At 52.0% G+C, this 19,346-nt stretch overlaps 1 protein-coding gene across 7 annotated transcripts in view; it reads right to left on the bottom strand.

Moving 5' to 3' along the window:
* The window catches only part of LOC126577888 (uncharacterized), a 45,744-nt gene extending 30,306 nt beyond the window's left edge, over positions 1-15,438 (bottom strand). The window contains exons 1-2 of one of the 7 annotated variants that reach the window (XM_050239904.1): positions 15,255-15,438; positions 5,390-6,576 (exon numbers count right to left, since the gene is read on the bottom strand). In XM_050239904.1, the coding sequence (XP_050095861.1) occupies positions 5,390-6,302 (913 nt within the window). In that variant the 5' untranslated portion in view covers positions 6,303-6,576; positions 15,255-15,438. Of the gene's footprint in view, positions 1-5,389; positions 6,577-10,273; positions 10,459-14,784; positions 14,804-14,877; positions 15,085-15,254 lie in introns of those variants that run through there. The other 6 variants (XM_050239907.1, XM_050239909.1, XM_050239905.1 and 3 more) reach the window with 6 other exon arrangements.
* Positions 15,439-19,346: the final 3,908 nt, after the last annotated feature.

Below are 19,346 nucleotides of genomic sequence, written 5' to 3'. Positions count from 1 at the left end.
CCGCAAAATCGTGCTCCGTTGTCTGAAGAGTTTGCTTTATCAAACAAGCAAACCCATCACCGACGGTAGCACCTTTTCCCGGTGTCAGAACGAAAGGTATGACAAAACGAAAGGCGGAATAAGCCAGTCCATTGACTTCCGGTCATGCAACTACCATTCCCTCCTATTCCTACATTTGCTTGATTGTCAAACGTCGCCTTCGTCGTCGTCATCGAGCGAGCGAGCGAACTCGCGGGCGCGGGCGCGCTTGTCACCTGGTTATGCTTTTACTTCTTTGCCCTCCCGAATGCGTGGGTGGTAAACGGGGCTCGCTCATGCAACAGTGCGAACTCTGAATCAACCAAACAGACACAGTCACCAGGGGCGCCGCGAGGGGAGTGACGCGCGTTACGTATTGTTGGTTCACGTGAGGCAACGTAATTCGTCGCACTAAAGGTCTGTACTCCCTCCGCAAGTAGGTCCAAGTGACCTACCCCAGCACCCCGCAGCACTCGCAGCTTGTTGCGTTACGCCAATTATGCAGATTGTGCTTCTCATTCTCGTTCGTCTGTCGAACGAGCCAGCCGGGGTTTGGGTTTTGGCCAAGACTCTCCGTTTATGGATCTCCAGAAGAGCGCTCTCTCTCTCTCTCGCTGGTGCTTGCTGGTGGCCAAATCGCTGAGGTGGTGACCACGTGCGACCATTCCATTTCCAGCCAGCTAGACGAACCGTGCTGGTCTCTGTGGCCACGCGTTTCCATCGCACGTTGTGACATTTCGTCGGTTGTTCGATCTGGTCTGGCTGTCCAACAAGGTGCCAGAATTGGGGTTCTCGGTTTGTGCACGCAATCTCAGAAGAAGGAGAGAGAGGCGAGTAGAGAGAGAATGGCCAGGTTGAAAATTTGTTGATCGAACCCCGTTGATTAGCTCTGGATGGCTGACTGGCTTGGTCTGGCGGTGCATTCGACTGTTACATGATGCCCGGCCCGAATGCCGGCAATCTCGAACTGCGAGTGGGTGAGAGTGGGTGTTAGCTAACATCGGGAGGTGGCCACCTCGTTCCCCGGTCCTCCTTCACTAGTCAAAGTGCAGCGAGAGTGAGCCCTTCACTCCTAGACTTCTGTGGAGCTCTCGCAATCGGTCATGATGAACCTCCCCCGGGGCGGGCCTTCCACCCACTGGCCATTCAGTGGGTGGGTGTTGTGTGTTTTCCTGTGCAATACCGCTTGAATCTGTCTTTTGGGGACAACATTTGCAAAAGAAAATGAGACCCCCGGAAATGCAAACAGCTAGTAGAGGTTCTCTAGATTCAATATTGATTCTGCTGGACAATAAGAGAGGACAATGAAAGACTGTCCAGCGTATTATTGGACAACCGGTTTGGTTGCAATCGGTTTCGTTAATGATTCATCGTCCGGTGAGGTCTTTGAGCTTCTTCGATCAACTCAACGCGAGGACAAACACACACCAACGGCGACATCGACGACGACCGAATGGCAACCTGTAGCTCAAGCGCTTCCTTTCCATCGCCGACGACGGTGGCCGATTGGATCCATTTATCTTTCGTCCTCGAGTCGCGTGTTCTGTCGGTCGTCACCATTCTTGGCGGGTCTCAAGAAAGCGCAAGCAAACCGTAAGTCGGCCAACAGTCACCATTGGCGAGACCCCCCCCAGGAGAACGATTGGTACGGAACGATTACATCATTTGTTTGCGCGGGCAGTCGAATGGCCTCCTAGGCGCCTCTCTTAACGACTGGTACTTCTTTTCTCTTTCTCTCCCTCTCTTTCACTTTGATTTGCTCACCGGCAACATGATGGTGGAGACGCTGGCCTTAACCATGCGCCAGAAACCGCGACGACAACTCGACGATGGACTTTTTGAAAGAAAAACCTCGATTCCAGTTCGCTTGGACGATGAAACTCGGGTTCGTTCGGAACAATACGAACGATTGTTCCCCGAAAGAGGAACGGAAAGAACGATGAATCTTTCCCAGAATCCCCCGGGCCAATTGAAGTGTAAATTAAATTGTCCTTTCGTCCATTTTGTCGCTCAGTGTTCCGACAGGTACAAGTGTTCTCTCCCAGTTTCGGTTCCACGTTCCCTTTTTGGTGCTCCATAAATTTTCCCCAAACCCATCTTCGACATCTTCTGGGATGACATCGCCTTTTTCTGGTTCCTTCCTTTTCTTCGGTACCCCAAAACCATACACGAAGAACGGTGTCTTCTAACCCTTGGTACACGTTTAAGGCTCATCCTTGATTGCTCGTAAAGTTAAACAGTTTATTATTACATTCCTCCCGGGTGGCATTTTCCGTTTTCCGTTTTCTTCTTTGGAGCGGTTTTTTGTCATTCCACAGCGTTCCTCGAGGGGATGATTGGATGGCACCGAAACGATAGTGGCAGATCACTTTCTTTGCTGCTAGTAACGTCCTTCCAAGACCGAGACCACGCGATGCAACGATGCGATGGCCAGATACTCTCAGGAGGTTATTCCAATATTTTCCCAACGCAGAAGAAGAAGCGCTGAGCTCCACGGTGAGGAGCATCTGCGAGTTGGAATCCTTCGAGGTTACGCATTGCCCGGAGAAATGTAATTTCATATCCACAAGACACACATAAACGACCATACACGAGATACAGACCGAGACGCCGCGAAAGGTGGCCAACAAAAAGAACAGAAAGATGAAGACGACGACGAGCGCTAAATCCCATACTTCATCAACCGCTTCATACCCTGCTGCCGACCGGTCCCTGTGTCTCGGGGAATGCAGCATCACACGAGCGAACCCCCCCCCCCCCCCCCCCCCCAAAGCGTAAAGGACTCTCGCAGCGGGCGATCGTCTCACAATACCGGCGCGGGGATTAAAGTTTCCTCGAGTCGGCTTTTCCAACTTTTCCAACCCAGCATGGGTACGGTGCCGAACGGAACAATAGCCTTCACCAAACCAAACCTCAAACCAGCCACCATCGGGCGAAGGATCACGGGAAGGAAGTTTGATAAAAGCGAAAATGCAAATGATTGAACCCGTGAGCTTTATACGCACCTTTGCCTGGTGGTTCGCTGTTCTGGCGCTGCTGCTGCTGCTTGTTGTTAAGCTCCGCGGTTTAGCATGGCGGCTGGGCGTGTTCTTGAGCCGAACCGAACGGACTTTCGCACAATTCTGCGTTCGGGCGGCTTGTAGGCTTAAGAATGCGCGGCATTGCGGCTTGGTGTATTCTCAATCAACGCCAGCAAAGGTGGGATGTTACGAGGTGCACAAGGTGAGCGAGACTAATTTCTGCTCATACAATGCTCTCTCTCTCTCTCCATGTAATCGATGCGCTCGTCGAACTCCCTCTAAAAGCCGATTAATCAGCAAACGTAAATCGGATTATTGGAACCCTTTTTGTCTCGGTGTCGGTCATACGGTTCTCTTCACACGCGGCGTGTGTTCGTGTTCGCACCCAAAAGAGCCAAAGGACCTCGTGAACAACTATTGGGAATTACACTGCTCGTGTGTTTGGCTTTGCCAGGGGGTTCTGTTCGATCGAAATTCGTTCAAGTATCGCCTTAATGCCAGTACCAGACCAGGTATTGTTTGCGTCTACCGATGCGTTCCATCAGAACAACCTCTGCCCTTAATCACCTTGCACTGGAGCAGCCACAAAAATGTAACGCGAAACATTGTGCTCCGTTCCAGCAATCGTGCAGCATCATTTCCACGAAACACATTGCCCTTGTGGAGGTTTCCTCTCAGGGTTTTCTCGTTGTATTTCTAATAAATGTCAAACCAGCGCACACCGGGGTCCTCCAGGAATGTTACATTGTTATGTGGTTCCCTCACCCTCTCGCTCCTTCCTTTTCTTTCTCTCTGTTAACAATAACTTTCCAATAACTTTTACTACACGTGCAGGTGGTGCAGACATTTCCACATTTTTCGGAACATACCAGAATCGGCGTTCGATACGAAACCGCAAACGCGAACCGGCCAAAAAGGGCCGAAGAAAAATACCACGAAAGCAAAGAAAAACAGGAAAACTTTATGGGAAGTTCATATCATTTTCCGTCGTATTCACACTCGTTTAGGAGTGGCGGCTAGGGGAGGAAAAATTGATTTCTCAATGCACCCCGTCCCCCCGCAAATAATCCCACCTAGAATCCGCCAACGTGCTAGCCGTTGTTCGGCATTTTTGCGGGGCGATGTTTCGCTGAAAGGAAAGTTAGTTTTGTAGCCGAATTGATTCGACTCCGGTACAGAACCTGGGTGTACCTTTTTAAATTGATATTTTACACTCACAGGCCGCGAGGATGCATTCATCCATCCATGCGCCAACCCTTCGGAGGAAGAAGAGGTCTGCATGGTAATACAGATCCCCCACCGGGAACACGGGGAAGCAAGTAGATGATTTTTATGGCCTTGCCACGGTTTGGTGCCAGGACACTGGGAAGTTGAGCTATAAATTCTGGGAAACCCTCGGCTTAACCCCCCCGGTGAGATGGTTCGGGAAAAGCGTTTGGAAGGTTTTCCCACGGAACGTTCTCTGTTGGAGCGCATACAACGGTCACGTTTCCACAAAAAGTAACACATGGAGTAGAATGTACGAAGGAAAATTGTGACTAACGGTTGCAGTAAAGACATTCGCTTAGTAGAAGCCGCGAGCGTTAAGACTGGAACGAGCAGACGGACAGAACCGCACTCGAGGTTCCTAAAAGGATTACTCTCGTCCACCGCTAGACTGCTGGCGCCTTGCGTCGATGGTGTACACCTTCCGGAAGGTTAATGGAAACGTTCCATCTCGCCCACCGTTTACTTGGAACAGGAAGTAGTTTGGATGCGCTGAGCTCGTTAAACTTTTCTTCCAAAAACCAAATTGCCTCCGGCCGGGGTAATCGGCCATAGTGGCTGCTCCTTGTTCCACCAAGAGCATGACCGTTTGTTCTCCGGATTCCAGTACACCAGCTGGTTCGCTGCGTCCTAATTTCATCACGAGCAATAAAAGCTAATCGCGTTTGGCAAGGTGTGACGGTCTCCCCGACCACCCCGGGTACAAGCCCATTAATCCATCCATTAAACTTCCGCAAAAACTGCCGTCGCTGCACAATCGTCGCTTTCGTCCTAATACTTGGCAATACTTCTTAAGTAACTGGCCAGGTGGAGAAAGGCCACATGGTGACAGCGAACAAACGCGATCCGCGAACCAATTGGGCACGGAATCGCACCGGAACTCGCTCGCAAACTCATTTCCAACAGTTTTGTCCTGAATGTCCGATCCGAGGCGAGGTGGCACAGCAGTAATTAAAACATTTGTCACCGCTCGTGCGCCCCCCAACGGAACGGAGATTTGGGCGAGGTCACGCCCCGAAAGTTTTCCATTTAATTTCGATTCGAACGTGACCACACCGTCGTGGTGCCCGTGGTTTCGGACTTACCGTGCTCTAGACTTTGATTGCAGCAGCGTAGAGCCTCATCGAGCGAGTGCGCCTCCAGGTGGCGTTGCGCTTCCTCCTGCAGCTCGGCCGCTTTCAGCTCCGGACCCCACCAGCGTTCGACGAGCCGCCGGATCAGAATGTCCTGCTCGAATCCAACGGTTGTAGTCGAGGAACTGTCAACAGCGCCGTAGCGTGTCAACTCCAGCGACGCACTAACGCCACCACTGATGCTGGCCGGTACTGTGCTCGATGTTGACGGAGATGCCACGACGTCGGAAACCACCGTCGAGGAGGTGGCCACTAGGGAGGGCGTTTGGGCGGTGGGCACGATCGATGGAAACCGTTGGCCACAGACCGTGCAGCTGCTGTGCCCGAAGCAACACTGTCGGCAGAATGTGTGACCACAGGTGGCCGTTACCGGGTACCGCAGGACACCCTCACAGATAGGACAGCACAAACCGTCCACCAACGGTTCCGGGGTTGCCGAAGTCGTGGCCATCACAAACTCTGCCCGGCGTGCCACAATGTACTCGACCAGGCGACTCACGAACGATACCGCGGAGGTCACGGATGGCTCTGGGGTAAACCTGGCCAGCGCGGACACTAGCAAGTCCCGCACAACCTCGGCAGATGTTGCGGTGGTGGTCGATGGCATCGGACGTGCGATGGCCACTGTGAGCAGCGCCCCTTCTTCCTTTGCGCCCTCCAGTTCCGGGACACTCTCTTCATTTGGCTCTTCACTAGCTTCTACATTATCACCGGCACTTCTACCACCTCCACCACCACCACCACCACCACCACCACCATCATCCCATCCATCATCGCGGATGTCCTCGGAGCTATCGTAGAGCTCTAGGTCGGTGCATCTGTAGTAGTGTGATTTCCCGTAGTATACGGGCGATGTGGCGGGCATTGTGCTCCCGGAGGAGTACTAACAAGACGAGGACACAATTTTACGCACAATTCACGCACGAATAAACGAACCTCAGCGCGCACTAACCGACTAACGGCGGCATTCACTAAATGCAACTAAACTCTCCTGCGTCTCACTGCTTTCCGTTGATTTCCACAAGATTTACTTCCGCGTTTGCTCTGTTTTTCACACCTACACTTATGCACACGAATAGAGATAGGAACACACCGTAGTACGAACACGCACGCACAGTTATACACTATGTTCTTGAACTCTACAAGAGAAGAAAAAAGAAAAAAAGGGGAGAAACATTAAGAACTTGATCGTATTTGATGTCTGTAAGGAGGTAAAGGAGTTCTTAAAGGCATCTGAACCACGGTGGGCTCATGAACGGCGCCTCGAGAGACCGAAAACGCGTCGGGATGAGCTGTGGATGGATTTATGATGCTGCTGCTGCTGCTGCTGCTGCTGCCGATCGACGCCAGACCGATTATGTAATCATCTTGATCGTGAGCACTGAGAACTACGCTTTCTGCGGGGCACGCTAAAGACCAGGGACCAGGGTCTCGAGGGATAGCAGTTCAAGACCACCGACCGTACTTGCCGTTGCAGATAGAAATGTCGTGTAATGTCTGTCTCAGGGGCTACGTGCTTCTGCGTCTACACAAAGTGCGCTCACGACAGTGCTGGTTGGCGTGTTTGGTGACAAATTTGCGGCCGTGTCACTTTCACACACCGGGCAACACACACCACCGCAATACGGATCGTTTTATTCGCGATTATCATTCGCGATCGTGGCAATGGCAGCGAGCGAGTGAGCGAGCAGCTCCATCATCGTCATTAGCTCTTGTCGTGGCCTTTTATTAATAGAAAAATGATGGCCGCCGGCCGGCGTGCTGCTCACACTCTTGACGCTTGAACTCAACGGGAACATCAACCGTCCGATCACACATTTGCTCCACTCCAGGATCCCCCAATATTGCCCAAGAGATCTTTGATATTTTGTACGCTTTTTTTACACTCACGCGCACACCATTCATAGAGAAGAGGCTAAATCGCCACTTCCTTCTATTAATTGATTCCAGTAAGAACGTAAATAGTGACGTGATTTTTCAGCTCGCAAATCGTCCTTCATTTATCACGAACCACCTTTTCCGGGAAATGAATCCACCACTGGAGTGGAAGCAAACGGCACTCAACTCGAGCATGACGACGACAATCGTGCGCTGTCAATGATGGTGGATGGTGTCAATGCCTCGGATCTTCCTCTCAGCATCATCGTCATCTGGAGCCACTGTGGCGCCGAAAATAACCTCGCGCCACCTTGCCGCGACTCACTTCAGCTCGGTGAAGGAAGCAGGTAAATAAAGAATGAATCAGAACGCTTTCCGTTTGGAGGATATTAATCATCGAACCACCCAGGACCCGAACTCCCAGAAGCGTCTCACCCAGCCTTACAAGACCTCCTGTTGCATGTTCCCGCTCTCGTGTGTCGTGGAAATTCATGATCTTTTATGCAAGCAAAATGCGTCATCCGGCCGGGCGTTATCGATGGAAAAAGAGGCCTATTAGCCGCCCACACACCGATAAGCTCATTCCCTAGTCACCCCGACCCCGGCCACCCGGGCTTATCGATCGATCGACCGATTTCGCCTTATCGCGCACTTTTTGTTTTGGGATTTCTCGAATGTACTGCCATCGAATGTTGGATCGCGACTGCCCGATTGTTGTTTTTCGTTTTCGACCTTCGTTATCGGGGGGGTTTTTTTTTTCGTGTACGCGTCCTACGTTTATGTTTGTTTTGTGATGGAAAACTCCTTCACAATGCTTTCCTTCTGTGAAATCCAAGAACACGATAAGGGAGGAACGCTCAACTCTTGAAAACTGGAAAGGAAAAATCAGCCTACGAGACGGTCTCCCCCCCGCCCCAAACCAAACGAACCGAATCTCCATTTTAATTGATTCATTTAGCAAACAAATTACGTTCGCTCGCTCGTTCGCTCGTCTTCGCTGTCCTCGGAGTGTGCTACTGCGTGGATCCATTCCACGAAGGATGATGTTCCACTTCGCGTGGATTGGCCCGTTCTGTGCCTTCAATTCCGTTACCTCGACCTCGTTTTTCCCGCACCAAGGTCCAGGCTTACTGCGACCTGTTGTTATGGGGAGCGAGGCAGGGCCATTAACGGACGCGAAACCACCACCCCGTGGCTTGTACCAACGCCAAGGGACCAAAACCGCTGACGCGCTGGCATCTACCCGGGTTTTGTGAGCGAGGTGCGAGGTGCGCAACAAACCGCTGACCAAGCAATGTTTTTGGGTGGTTTGAAGGTGGAGACAGAAGAACATTTGCGCGGTTACATAACGATCGCACCCGGGCTGGCACGCGCGAGTTAGAAGGTGATGCCAACGACGACGACGACGACGACGACACAGCATTACACTGACCGCCGGTGTTCGTGTGCGTGTACGCGTGTGTGTGCGAAGCGCCATGCCAACGCTCGTCACTCTGTCCCATATTGGGCTGTTGCTGCTGATGCTGCTGCTGCTTCTTTTCCAAATAAAACGAGGAACGAACGCGCGACGCCGTTTTGTTGATTTTACGAATTTGGACAGTTTGTTCGCTTGTCGCGTGCAGCAGCAGCAGCAGCAGCATCAGTTCGGGTTCGGGTGCCATCCTCCTCCTACGAAACTATAAATAGACTCGCTTTCCCACCACCGCCCAGTGGCTCCTGATTGCAGCCCTCCATGGCCTGCTGTTTCGCCGACTTTCCACGTAAACATGACATTTTATCGCTTCGAGCTCGATTTTCCATCGTTCGCACTCGTCGTTCAGCAGCATGCCCTCTGGCCTGCTCTGCTGATGAGGCCCAAAATTGCTTAATTTTCCCAAATTTTCCCATGACACGTGCACCAGACGCAGCGCTCGGGATTTTCCCGCAATAAACCATCGAAGCAGCCGGGAACGGGGAAAAGTAGGCACCGCACGCTGTTCACTTCGATTGCTGGAATGGTTACGCAACCGACACAGCGCGTTCTTGGGACACGTCATTTGAAAATTCCCTGAAACGTGAAATCCGTTGGAGCATCATCGCCACCACCAAAGAGGAGGTGATGTCCGCTGATTGCGCCACGCGACTTCCGGTTCTCCGGTGGCGCTGGCGGTGCTACGTGACCATTGGCAGCACCGCGCCGTGTTCTCGTCTCAAGAACGTAATGGTGGAGGGGAGTGGCAGCACCAACACCAGCACCAATTGCATCCGTGGCTCCCATATGGTAGCTTCACCGGACCGGGGGTGGTGGTTTGCACACTCCCGGAACAGCTGAGATAACAATCCAGCCAAACAACGCATCAGCAACACTCTACCAGTCCAGTCCGTCCATTGTTCTCCACTTCACAGAGTGTCTTCGCATGCGACGGTCACTTGCGTTCCTGTTCTAAGTAGCCCGCTCGCCGTCGTCATTGGCGACGCTGCTGGATTATCTAACCAGCTCAAAACTGTTGCTACATCCGTTCGCTTCGTCGTCTCCGTCCATTCTTTCGCTCTGGAACCACCGCTTTCTCTCTCTCTCTCTCTTTCGCTCTCTCCCTTTCCGTATTCTTCTCCATTTAACTCAAGCACTCCACCAAGTCGCGCTTCACGCAACCAAAACCAAAAATTCGTCCACGCACTACGTTCCAATCGCGTTCTACTCGAGCGTTCTCCAGCACACACACGGACACACACCAGCTCGCCCGATGGTGGCGCTCGCCACAGTAGGGACCACATCGCACCACGTTACATAACGCTCGCTAGACGGAACGAACAACAACTGCCGCCGCTTCGGTTGTGCCGCGGTTTGTGTTCTAGCGTGCCACGGCCACGGTGCGTGTTCATCTGGACGATTGAGTCATCCGGAACGCTGCGCAGCGCCTGCTTTATGTTTCTTTGATGATGCTGCCTTCCAATGCCCGGTGCCTTTGATCCACTTACACGTCGACGAGATATGAGACGGGATAGAGCACCTCGCCAAACACAGAGACACGCACACGTAAACGATTATTTTTCTTGAACCGGTTGGACACCGACAGAGAGGAAGTGTCCGTAAGCCGCGTATGTGTCAGCAACAGAAGGTGCGCTGGCTTCCACCCGTTTTTAGGGATGCGATGCGTCGTCGTCCTTTGCCGTCGAGTAGCAACGCGAAACTGGCCGGCGATGAACGGTGTACGCGCCATCAGAATGCCAACACACTAGCTCTCGGCCTACTGCGTGAGATGCGACTGGGGCTTCGTGGGGCGAGTTATGCTCTCTCTCTCTCTGGTGCGCGCCCGCTCGTTCGCTCGCGAGTTCTCAAGCGAGAATGCTCTTGGTTCATGCCAAAGGAACGCTTATCATCACTAGCGCGTTGTAGTGGTGTGTGCTGGGGTCTACTACCATCACCACTACTTCTAGCATTACAACCACTACCAGCGATTGTGGCGGTCGCGTGGCTGTTGGCAATAATAAAAAAAAAACATCCGACGGCGCGTTTTGAAGGTTGTGTTATGAAACCAACGGTTTTTCGCTTCTGTTTTTCAAACCGCAAAATCGTCTGTGGCCGCCCGTGCGGGACACACGACACACTATCATGCACACATACACGTTGGCATATTATTGGCGGAGCCACTGGCGTTCGTAAAAAGCATCTCAACATCGTCGCCGTCGCCAGCACCGCAACACATCCGGCACACTTGGCACACACATGCACACACGGGGTTGGCCACGTTGCCAGCTATTTAGGGGATGGGGGATGGCGTCCGCCTCGCAACGAAAGGAACGGATGTAAACAAACACTAGAACACTATAGCGCGATGTTATAGCACGGTGCGTGCGTCGTGCAACGAGTTAAAACGCTGAACCTGCCTGTGTGGGTGGCCACCACCCCAACCCCCCCCCCCCCCCAATCCTGAGGGACCATCACTAGAACGAAAGGTTGTTAAACTCACGCAACCCGTAACGGAGGTGGCTCGATTTGGCATCCCAAAAAAAATCGAGTAAAAGCTGGGCGCCTCCATCGGTGTGGCCAAGTGGCAAATTATCGCGATCGTTTGCACCACACACCGCTCCCGAAAGGGCCCTTTTGGAGTGATTTAGGTGAAGTATTGATTTGCCACGCCACGGTCTTCGGTTTGTATAATTCCAGATTTTTACCAACAAAAAAAAACAGACAAAATGGAAATTCTTCTCGAAGGTGTATCTTTTTGCAATCACAGATTACGCTCCCGGTGCCTTCCAGCAACTGATGATCGCACCACGCAGCACGATTATGTAAAATATTATCAAATATTACACGCTGCGGTCATCATGTAACAGGCCGGAAGTGGAACCATCATAACTCGCCGCGGTGTGGGCTCGAACGAACCAGAATACCCCGAAACGGATTGGTGGACAAAAATAGTGCACCTGCAGGATCTGCAGAACGTAATCGAGCCTCTCGGGTGAGTTTGTGTTTGTTTGTGTGGCAGGAGGAATTGCGCGCTGGAAAAACAAACCCTGAACCGGCATTACGCAACCAGGGCCGGAGAGTGACAGCAGGAGAGTGTGCTCCGTTTGCAATTGGCAAGTGGTCCTTCTCGTTGTCGTAACCGTGGCCCGCGTGGCGATAACCGCGCGAGGTGTGGTCCATTGAATTTCCGAATCTTTTGCTGGAGTTACTGAGAAGGAAAACAACAACAAAAAAAATCTTGGTACCATGCGGCTCCATTGCAACGTCCAGGCGGTGCTGGTACTGGAGTTAATGGAGACGCTGATGCGATGAGAGCTCCGTTCTTGCATCATGAAATTCGAACACCGTATCGCGTTTGTGCTAATGATTGTGATTGCTGGTGGCTCCTTACCCCCGAAAATGACTCCTAAAACGAAGTCACTCTCTACAAACGGATTTCTCGCGTGCTCTCTCTCTCTCTCTGTCTGGGTGTTCTACTCTCTGTTTGTGATAATGATTCACGCCAGCACAGCGTTTGGTTTTCGGAAAACGTGAGAACCATTCCAGCACCCTTGGCTCGCTCACACCTCACACTACTGGACAGGGTGGCCGTGATGGTGGAGCATAGATTCGGCGCGACCAAGAGAAGTAAAGGAGAACCTCCTGCCACCGATGGGCCCGAGGGTGGAGAACGGTGGACAGAAAACTGTTGCATAATCGTTTGTCGTGTGGCGTGTGTCAGCATAACACTCCGCCGGCCGGAAGGAAGGAAGGAAGGATGTGAAGGCCCATGGAGACCATAACGTGAGGGTGAACCTTAGTTTTTTTCGGGGGGGGGATGTGTTAATCGCGAGCTAGCCCCATCGTTGTTCTGTTATGTGTCCATTACAACACACTTTTGCTGACCATTCTGTCCAACTTTTGGCGTCATTCTAATCGTCTTCGCTTGCGATGCGTCACTCCGATCGTTCTCCGAAGCACCCGAAGGCTCATTATCAGGGTGTAGCGGCGGGAAAACCCAATGACCCAACGCTGTTAACGCTGTTATGTAAACAGAAGCGGCGCTCGGTGCGATGCGGGTAGCGATGCATCAGATCAGTCAAGTCGAAGTTTGGAAGTTAAGATTTTGACGGCGTTCTGATCTGAAATCCATCCAGTGCAGCATGTCCCTAATGAGCTGACCATGAACATTCGACTGCTGAGCGCATGGAGCGTTATGTAATCGCGCCAGAAAGGTTGGAACACGCTGCGCTGCGCTGCGCTCCGTTACGTGGGATTATGTCACCGGGAGCGAGCAGCCCCTGGAACTGCCAGTTCCAGAATGGCGGCAAGCCGGCGAATGCGCCAAACCATCGCGTCCATCTCGGCGTGTCACGTCGCAACCCTTTCTACCGCCGGTTCGTCACTTCGACCTCTTCGGGGCGGTCCCGATCTTCTCTTCGTCGCTATCTCACTAACACGCACAACAGTAAGTTGTTCCACGATAAGGGCACCGTGGGTCGAATTCTCTCCCCGAATCTGTTTGGCAGCTTGGAAGAGATGATTATCGGCGACGCACGCACGCACGCACGCACCGACCATTCACAACGAACGCGCGCGCGCCTCATTCAACAACATACCTCCCCCCCCCCCCCAAGGGAAGGGGGGTAAGTTAGAGAGCTAGTGAGCGCGAGTGTCCTTTCTCACTTCTCACTATAAAACCGATGAGTAGCGAGTCACCGAGACACCGCCAACTGAGATTCGCGTTTCTGGAGAACACTTCTTCTTGGCACAACAATCAATACACACAGCCGCACGAACACAAAGACACACCGAGCGAGAAGGGGGGGGGGGGGGTGCACTAACGTATCAACACGATCGGAGTGAACCCCTTCAACCCTAGCACAGGGTGAGTGCCGTTGCTGCACTCACCGCACGTAATCCTTTTTCACGAAGAAGCGCGATGGTGGCGGTGGTTTGGTAATCCCGCAAAACAAAAAAGCGGCCACTACTACAAAAGCGGGGGGGGGGGGGGTGGGCTGTTGAGTTACGGGGCAGAGGAGGAGGAACGAAGAAGAAGTAGAAGAAGATGAAGGAAAGAAACAAAATCTGACGAGCACGCGGTTAGGTAATCACAATGGAGGGTGTGTATGGATGGCGCGCATGTAATGGGGGCTTCGGAATCGGGAATCGAGGGGCTCGGGATCGGTAAGACAGCACCCCCCCCCCCCCCCCCCCCCCCCCCCCGGGGGGGCCGTTGTTTACCCTCAAAACACCGCCGCGAGCCGGCGTTCTAAATACGTTGGAAACCTTAGAGCGGCCACGGCCTGTTATCGAATGCAGTCTCCCGCAGTGCAGTCGCTATCTATTTGCACTCGTCGTCGTCTCGCTGCCACTGCAGGACAACTAAAATGTATATTTTGTGCCCTCGTTCGGCCATGTAACGGCGGCGTGCGGCACACACGCCTGCCGGCCTCAGTAGAACGCGAAGCGAACTGGCCTGCGTGGCGCAGTGGCCGAGTGACGCAAACATATATGCGCCCCTTAACCGGAGCGCGAAAGTCAAACAAACCTTCGCCACGGACCGCGCTAATACGTAACGAGCGAGCGAGCGAGCGAGCGAACGAGCGATGGCCCTCCGGCTGCAGCAGATGGCTGCTTACGGGTTAGTGCTGCCGGTACCGGTTGCTTGATACTCTTGGTTGGCAAAACCATCCCAAAAAAATCGCAAAATAATGCGTTTGATAATTCACATAACATCTGGAGCATCCACGATGATGTTCTAGAGAGCGCGTAAGTGAGAGAGAGAGAGAGGGAGCACCGATTGCAACGGTCGACACAGATGTTATATCATCATCGTCGCCATCATCAACAACATCATCATCATCGCCAGAGTAACAGCAGCAGCAGCAGCAGAGAAGGAGGCCACACGCTGGAACAATTCTTCATCACGATGGCGGCGCGATGGCGACCGTGACGACGAGAACGGTGATTCGGTAATCAAAGTAGCTCAGCACACGATCTTTACACTTTATGGGGGGACACCTACAGGGACACTTACATCATAAACACATATACACGAAGCACACAAACAGACAGACAGGACAGAGCGAGACGCACTAAAAGACACAGCAAGAGCAGCAAACAGAATGACCTTTTCTGAATGGCCGTTCGTTACGAGGCCCATCGTCTTCTTGATTACAAAACACTCCGACAGACACACACATGCGCGCACAAACACCGAGGCGGTCTGGTCACTGTTATGAGACACGCGGCAGGATAACTACTCAGGATCACCACCTCCTCGGTGATGCACCAAGAAGCGTTTCTCACGCACCCAACCTTCTTCTCGCGTCTGTTGGATCACCTCACGCCCTCTGGTCGTGATGCCACGTTCGTTTTTTTTTTTTTTTGTTGAAGGATGCTCCCTCGCTTACACACTGATTACGTAGGCGGCCTCTTCTCGCGATGTCGTCGCGCAATGTGTTGTTGCGTACGGTACGGCGCGGCGCGCGAGCGGCCTTACTCTACCTGAGCTGTGCTGCGAGCTACTGCTGAGAGCGCGAGAGAGTAGTAGGCGAACCAAAACACACCAAGCACGAACGAACGGGCACAGCTAACAAACAGCAACAGCAACGGCAACCGAGCACCTGCAACAACGAACTCTACGACGGCGGCAAGTTGCTGAAACGACAACGAGCGTGCTCGCGCGCTGCTGGCCACGATCGAAATGACCGCCCGAAAGTGAGGAGCAAAGCGGAGCTCACACTGACTCGGTGGCCGCCGAACGCAAACGAAAACGAAATCCGAATCCCCCGAAGGAGGGAGGCCTTCTTGGATGAAGCTGCTCGAGCATATTGAGAGCGGATCGTGAGAGCGCCATCACGATGACGACGGTGATGGCAGCAGCAGCAGCAGCGGCGATGGCGGTTATGCTCTTTTATGTAACGCACCATATTCACGCAACATAGCCGCTCGGTTATCGCTTACTTTCGATCCCTCCTGCTCTCTCTCTCTCTCTGTTTTATTCTCTCTTTCAATGTCTTCTCTCTCTCCTTCTCTTTCGCATCAAAAGACCTCTCGCAAGAGGGTGGATGCGGGATGCGAGGGGTGGCCATGTTTACGCACGCGGGAGCTCCGTTTTCTGCACTCGCGTGCGCTCGTCGTCATCGTTATATAGGTCAGTATTACAGACCGTCTGCGCGATGCTTTTCGGTGGTAATTCCGTCCGACAATACTGCACTACTGCCACCCCCTCCTTCCCAAAAAAAAAACCACCATCCCTTCCATCTTTCGCACCCGGCATCGCAAGACGACCCCAAAAACGGTTACCAGCCAGGTTGCGAAAGGTTGAAACAACTGAGAAAAGAGCGCCAACGATGGTGCTGATGATGATGATGCGTTGATGTTACAATATGCACATCCTTCGCAATAGCAGTCACCATGGTCAGCGGTGGCCACAGCCGGTCGCGTGCTGTCGAGCGAGAGCTGAGCTTGAAACCAACGCAGCAGCAGCAGCAGCAGCAGCAGCAGCAGCAGCAGCAGCAGCAGCAGCAGCAGCACGCGTTGCATTGGCATGGTGCCCCGTACTCCGGCCCGTTGGCGGCGAAAAGGTTGCAGCAATAGAGCAGAAAGGGGTCAGTTGTTGCAGGGGTGGCAATTTCGTATAAGCGTGATCTATCCTTCTCTCGGGGGATTGCCAGGCCCAGTGTGTGCTTGCGAGCTCAATGAACACACGCTCTGGCTAGCAAAGTAGAGGGTGTACTAGATATACTTTTACTTTCGCTCCCGAGGGAGTCACAAAAAGGTACCACGCGACTCACGCCGTCGCCATGTTCCTGCCAGCATTCAGCACACACAGAGACACAGATTGGGGAAGACTGCAACAGATGGGAAGATGAAGGAAATTCTTTTCATTTATTTTAATGACATCTGCGGTGTGGCACAAGTTTGTCTTCGGTTCTTATTGCAATGAAAGGAAGCTACTTCATTCGAAAGAGAGAGAGAGAGAGAGAGAGAGAGAGAGAAAGAAAGAAAGAGAGAGAAAGAGCGCGCAATGTAATTTACTTACTACTATGTTGCGCTTTTCAACGTTCCAGGCGTGAAGATGCTCTTGAAGCACACTAATGAGCCCGAACCGTGATGACTAGAAAACAAGTGCTCGTAGGCACACCGGCTGGCAAAAGGTACAACTATCATTATTACTTGCAGCAGAGTGTTGAAGTGCTTTCGGTAGAATGAAAGTCAGTTTCTGAATTGGAATGGACTCAATGGAGAAATGTACTAAGTAGCGAACAATTGCGTTCTTGTATAATGCTCTAGAATTATGATATGAAGATAGTTCTTTAAAGAGAGGGATTTACATTTTTTAACGTATTTCTTCGAATTTTATTCCGAAATTAGACAAGTTTCAGCATATCATTTAATTAAACTTGAGCTATTTTTCGTCGAAAATACTGTAAGCTTATTCTTTAGGTACTACAAACCATAAAATTAAATCTAATGTGATCGAATAAAGTGACAGGAAAAATACCACTCATAAAAGGAATTCGGAACAAAGACCAATCTGACATGAAAACCGATAAGCTAGAGACAGAATCATTTGTGCAGCATCATTAACTGGCATCCACATAGATTGCAGATACGCGACCCAAACATAAAGTGTTCCCGATTGTGATTTTGCCCAACAAAAATATAATATAATTTATGCCAAAGTGAACCTGATAGGCATTTAGATAAAGCGTGCTGCCACAGAGAAAAAAACCTTTCGCATCCATAATGAGAGCGGCATTAATATGATTCTAACCGCGTCGCGCAATCCTGGCCATCCCCTGTACATGCCATTATGGCCACCCTGCTCTGTTGACCACAAAAAAAAGGACAACCGAAAGGATCCTTGGTATTTCATCTCTCGTGGGACGCAATTTATTGCATATCGGCACGCCAGAATCGCGGAGAAGCAAGCGCGGTGTCTCAAATGTCACGGAAAGATAAGATAAGAAGGATCGGCGCTGGCAGCGCTGTCCGCTCTTACCGCTAATTGGGCGACGAAACAGAAAGGACCATCGATAACGAACGCCCGGCCAGTAGCCAGGTCAGGAGAGGACGGTCACGGCTTTATCCTTGGCCACTGCAGCAGCAGCAGCAAGGTCCTCTTTTCAAATTTACCGGTTTTTATTACTTTTCGCTTCCTTTTTTGTGCTGCCAGTAAGCATTACAATGGCCGGTATGTCGCTACGCAAAAGGAGCAGCACCAGAGCGGGACAAGAATGTGCATCAGCGCGAGGGCAAAAAATAACATTCCAGAAAGAAGATTCTCTGGGGACCGTGGTGCTGGAGTGTTGAAGTTGACTATCGCACCCGCCATGAAATGTGCCGGAATGGCCTGGCGGTGGCCTGGCTCCTGTACACGCTCCTAATGAGCGCTAATGATGTGTCCGCTTTCTAAACGCCCGGCTAAAGCTTCTTCACCGAGGGGCGACCAACCAACATCACACAAAACAAGATAATGTACGCCCAAGCTGACGATAAAGTTGGCCGGGCTGATGAAAGGACGAAACACCACCAGAGGTTTCAGATAACCATTCTCTCTCTCTTTGCGAGGCCGGCGAGATAATGGCTGTGTTTAAGAATTTAAAGAATGTAATCTTGCCTCGCCTTGGTGTTGTTCGCCACAACTTGAAGAAGTTGCCGCATACCTTAAAGAATCGCGCACCAGCTGTACTCATTAGAGGAGCACCGAGAACCGGCGGCCAGGCCACTAACTTACGAATGCCGGCAAAACAACGAAGCTTTTCTCCCTTGGTGGCTCAGCGTTAACTAAAAAGCAAAACAGCCGATAAGCGGCTTCCTGGCGGCTTTGAGCACAGGCTCTGGGCTGGCCATTGTCATCGCGCCACACCGGAGACGGTGACGGAGATCGGTCGAACAGGGTTTGATCCTTTAACGGCCGTCACATGGGACCAGCAGCATCAGCAGCAACCGGGCATCATTATCATCGTCTGTCTAGTGTCTGGGGACAACACACCGCACACCATCGTGGGCCTCCATCGTCGAACTCTACTTTACGCTCATGAAATTCCCATCCACAACCTTCAGCGCATCAAGAACCGGAACATTAGAACAACGCAAACGCAAGGCAGCAAGGCGGCAGAATGTCACCGAGCACTGAAGCGAAGAAGGGGTGGGTGATGAAAAGAGGATGGCATAAAATTGTCAACCCTCAAGCCCCACTGTGGGCGTGTGAGGTGAAAATGCCCCCTAATGGAGCGCCACCACCGGGTAGCTGAGCCGAGATGAAAGCTTTTCCCCCCGTGTGCGCCACACCGGCCGCGTTGGTTCTTTTTAGCGGCAACGGAAAAGGACCCTACCAACAACCACTGGAACCATACCGGAAGGGTGAGGTGAGTAAAAATTGAATAAGAAACCAACGGTGGCGAACCTTGGGTGGTGCGTTCCATGGACACCTTGCACGCGCCTCTGTCTGTGGTGATGGCTTTTCAACAACGCTTTTTACCTTGCGCCCGATACCTAGCGACTGTCAGGGGCCCTAATAGAGTACTTCGGGACCGTATGCGGATGGTAATAAAGTGCTTCCTTTCCATCGATGCCATCGAAATGGCG

The sequence above is a fragment of the Anopheles aquasalis genome, chromosome 3, assembly GCF_943734665.1.
Source record: "Anopheles aquasalis chromosome 3, idAnoAquaMG_Q_19, whole genome shotgun sequence".
NCBI classification, from domain to species: Eukaryota; Metazoa; Arthropoda; class Insecta; order Diptera; family Culicidae; genus Anopheles; species Anopheles aquasalis.
The sequence above is the reverse complement of the archived record's forward strand: the minus strand, read 5'-3'. Positions and strand labels throughout refer to the sequence as shown.